The sequence below is a fragment of the Populus euphratica genome, unplaced genomic scaffold, assembly GCF_000495115.2.
Source record: "Populus euphratica unplaced genomic scaffold, PopEup_1.0 scaffold610.1, whole genome shotgun sequence".
Classification (NCBI taxonomy): Eukaryota; Viridiplantae; Streptophyta; class Magnoliopsida; order Malpighiales; family Salicaceae; genus Populus; species Populus euphratica.
In genome coordinates this window covers 6291-10845 of record NW_011500482.1, presented here as the reverse complement: position 1 = coordinate 10845, position 4555 = coordinate 6291, and the positions used below count along the sequence as shown (strand labels likewise).

Below are 4555 nucleotides of genomic sequence, written 5' to 3'. Positions count from 1 at the left end.
ATTACTTCACCTTTCCAATACTAGATTCCATAAGTTATCAAATTAAAATTATTCTTTGATCTTTCAATTTCAAGCTTTTAATTTAAAAGAAGAAAAAATCATGACTCTTAACTATAGATAAATCTATATTAGCTCATTAAGAAATAAAGTTGATTGTGGTTATCGTTAAAAAAATAGTTAAATTTAAAAGTGATCAGTAAAAGCTGGCTTCATGTTTTTGATTAAAAAACTCTTATTCTTAAAGGGAATAGGAGTTTAACAGTAATCCATCCTATTCCAATCCTAATTAGATATTTTTATAACAATAAATATTTTTTTAATCTTTGTTTTAACCTAATATCAAGAAAAAGAAGAAGAAATGAACGTATTGATATGACGGGTTCAAGAGTTTAATTTAGATGATAATCGGCTTTCCTTTTGTTGATGGTCAACTTGTGGATTTGTGTTGATCTCCTGGTTTTGACCCATCAGATGAATGACTGCCCATCGACTGATCAAGACCAATGACTTGTTCAGTTGGTGGGCCGTCCTCAACCCAATTTACAGGCGAGGTTGGTGAAAGGTATTATCAACCTTTTATCGTTCTTGGCGTTAGCATAACCTGTCCATGCCTAAATGGTAAAACACGGCCGGTGTTTCTCCTAAGCCAAAAAATAAAAAAAAAAACAGTTTTGAGTCTTGTAGACAAAGCTTTCTACTATACTGATGAATATTCATAAATGGAAGTGGGATTGAGAAGGACTAGAGAGATTATTCAAATAGAGAATGGTCTTTGGGGGTAGAAGATGATAAGGCTAGTAAGTAGTATACAATTATTACGATAGAGTTCAAGAAAAAGTAGAGCCCTGTCTTTATTGGAGAGAAAATAATAATTATTTTTATTATAATAATTGTAATAGTAATGATAGTGTAAAGTAAGAGTATTCTCCTAAGAAGCCAAAACATTACTGATCACACACGCACCTCCTTATAAATTCTCCACATCAGTAATTCAATCTCACCTCACAGTTTGTCTTCATTCCTTTTCTAAAGAAAAATACACACACACACACCCACACAAATATCTTCTTATTGTGCTAGTGAATCTTGAAAGCTAGCGAAAATGGTGGCCAAGAAGCCAAGAATTGTTATTATTGGAGCGGGAATGGCAGGTCTCACAGCTGCAAACAAGCTCTACACTTCCAGTAGCTTTAACGATATGTTTGAGCTCTGCGTTGTGGAAGGTGGTCCAAGGATTGGTGGGAGAATTAACACTTCAGAATTTGGTGGTGACAGGATAGAGATGGGTGCAACATGGATCCATGGCATTGGAGGCAGCCCAGTTCACAAAATTGCTCAGGAAATCCATTCACTTGAGTCTGAGCAGCCGTGGGAGTGCATGGATGGATTCTTGGACGAGCCAAAGACCGTCGCTGAAGGCGGGTTCGAGCTTAGTCCATCTCTTGTGGAGTCAATATCCACACTCTTTAAGAACCTGATGGATTACGCCCAGGGGAAACTGAATGAACGTGATGAAAGCAGTGAAGAGGTTAATTTCTGCAAGCTTGCAGATAAGATTTGTAAGATTTGTCCAAGCAATGGCGGTGGTCCTGGAAAGCTCAGTGTTGGTTCTTTTCTCAGACAAGCCCTTAACGTTTACTGGGATTCTGTGAAAGAGCAGGAACAGATCGAAGGGTGTGGTAATTGGAGCAGAAAGTTGATTGAAGAAGCCATATTTGCAATGCATGAAAACATTCAAAGAACCTATACTTCCGCGGGTGATCTCTTGACTCTAGATTTTGATGCAGAAAGTGAGTATCGCATGTTTCCAGGTGAAGAAATCACCATTGCTAAGGGCTACTTAAGTGTCATTGAATCGCTAGCTTCAGTTTTACCTCATGGCCTTATCCAATTAGGCCGCAAGGTCGTAAGAATTGAATGGCAGCCTGAAGCTCACCAATCAAGCGAACATGGTGGTGCTGGTAGGCCTGTGAAGATACATTTCTGCGATGGATCAATAATGTCAGCTGATCATGTTATAGTTACAGTTTCACTCGGGGTACTTAAAGCTGGAATTGGTCCAGATTCAGGTATGTTCAACCCCCCTCTTCCAACTTTCAAGACAGAGGCCATATCCAGGCTAGGATTTGGTGTTGTGAATAAGTTGTTTTTGCAACTGAGTTCAAGGCACGATGGCAGAGATGGTGATTACAGCAAGTTCCCATTCCTGCAAATGGCTTTTCATCGACCAGACTCCGTATGGAGGCATAAAAAGATACCATGGTGGATGAGAAGGACAGCTTCTCTGAGTCCAATTTATAAAAATTCTGGTGTGTTGCTGTCTTGGTTTGCAGGGAAAGAAGCTCTTGAGCTCGAAACTCTTAGTGATGAAGAGATTATTGACGGAGTGTCAACAACAGTATCTAGCTTTTTGTCACAACCCCACAAACAATTGAATTCTAATTCTCATGGAGTTTGCAATGGGAAAGAGAAATCTGTGGATGAGAATAGAGTTAGATTCGCCAAGGTATTGAAGAGTAAATGGGGTAACGATCCTCTCTTCTTGGGATCTTACAGTTATGTTGCAGTTGGATCGAGTGGCGATGACCTAGACACATTGGCAGAGCCATTGCCAAATATTGATACTTTAGGATCTGCTCCACTTCAAATTCTGTTTGCAGGGGAGGCAACACACAGAACCCATTATTCTACTACTCACGGAGCTTATTTTAGTGGTCTTAGAGAAGCCAGTAGGCTTCTTCAACATTATCATTGTGTTGGGGTTTAGACACTTAGTGGTTTAATTTTAATCTTTTTTTCTAAGACACTTAATTTTCTGATATCTTTTTTTCGTTCTTTCAATTTCCTTGCGTCTAAAACATCTCTCTCTCTCTCTATAGATTTGAGTACTACCAGAGAGCAAAAGGAAAAGGAAAAGGAATGGGATTAGGGAGGGATGAAAGAGATAGATGGGGACATTTTTAGATGTATTGCTGAATTAAAGAACCTTCTTTCCATTTTCTAATGCTTTCTCTTTGTTTGTGATTGCGCGAGTGTGGTTTCTTTCTCTATTTTAAGTTCTATTTGATCTTCAAAGCAAACCAATTAAGATGGTGTTTGTTTGGCATTGATTGAATATTTTCAAAGTTCGAGGCAAAAAACAAAAGAAAGCTTTGGATCCCACCTCTTTGTTAAGTGTATCCTTTTGCTTCCTCGGCCGACAGGATCCGATAAACCCGGCTCTTTCCAGCTCGGAGTCTCTTCATCAGTTGCCCTACATCTTGTCTCTCTGCCCAACCCCTTGTTAACTCCAAACACAACTTGGACATGGAATTTACACCACCATCACACAGCTAGGGACAATCAATGAGCTGGCTGTAAGGGTATGTGATTCACATGAAAATCTGGATATGAACCGAGCCTGGGGTCCCATGGCATGCCACACAGTACATCTACTGTATCAAATTGCAGCCATGATGGGCCAACAGAGATGCGGTCAATTAGACTGGTAGCCAAAATGTCCTTACCAACGAGACATGGGTGGAGATGCGTATCGTCTCCTGATCGCTTTCGTCTTTAGTGCTGAAGCTCCCTCGTAGCCAGGGGAGGGGAGGGACCCATAAAGACACGATAGGTCCCCTTCCATGCATACGTGAGTTTATGCGTTTAACTTAACTACTCACCGCTCAGTAGACAACAACAGTAGCCTACTGCTTGACCCACCACTTGTTTGCTACCCGGTGGTACCATTAGATTTCTCTACAGACACCAAATCCTTACTCTGCATGCTACAGACAGAAATCGACTGTCCTTATTAACACAAATACTTCTGTCCACGAGCCTCTCAATAATTTCTTTATATATAATATCTTCTCAGCTGAGATTAAACCCACCAATTTACGGACCCGATCGTGCCTGGTTTTGAGTCCATTTTTTGAACTCACATCACATCTTTTAAAAGCTAGGCTCCTTGAATCCAGTACCAGTTCATATTCAATGTCACACAAGGGAGGAGGAGCTTTTCACTAACCTGAGAGAATCATTCCAGTTGGTCCACAAGCTTTTCAATAATTGTCTAGCAATCAATCGCCTTCAAATGTTCTACTGCTGCTGCGTATGCGTGCCAACAAATTCAATCGAAACAGGGTCGTAGATACCATTTGTTGTCTTCGGGTTGATATTTTCTTGATATTCTTATATCATTTTAATATACTAATATCGGAAACAAATTGAAAGAAAGAAAGATTCCACATCCAAAACTCTGCGGACTGTATGGTCAAATCAATGGAGAGGGATGCTGTTCATATATCACAGAGAGTTTAAGATTTTCCTGGCTCTCCCGGAAAAAAGAAAAGAAAAGAGGGAATGGCCCACTTGCTGTCTCTCTTTGCCACTTGTTCAATCACTCTTTGATGATTGTGCATATCACATCCCAATCTGTCACCCAGTCATTTGTCTGGTTCATAAACAAACAAGAAAGAATCCCCCATCCTCCATTACCCTCCACAGTCCACTCCCACCCACTGGCCACCGCCTCATCCAACATGTTCATTACTTACCTTGACCCTCTTTTATT

At 40.2% G+C, this 4555-nt stretch overlaps 1 protein-coding gene across 1 annotated transcript; it reads left to right on the top strand.

The window, feature by feature from the left end:
• Nucleotides 1–991: 991 nt before the first annotated feature.
• On the top strand, nucleotides 992–3004 carry LOC105114952 (probable polyamine oxidase 5). The gene has a single exon (XM_011011690.1). It carries the CDS (start codon nucleotides 1103–1105, stop codon nucleotides 2765–2767), a length of 1665 nt encoding a protein of 554 aa, XP_011009992.1. The 5' UTR covers nucleotides 992–1102; the 3' UTR covers nucleotides 2768–3004.
• Nucleotides 3005–4555: the final 1551 nt, after the last annotated feature.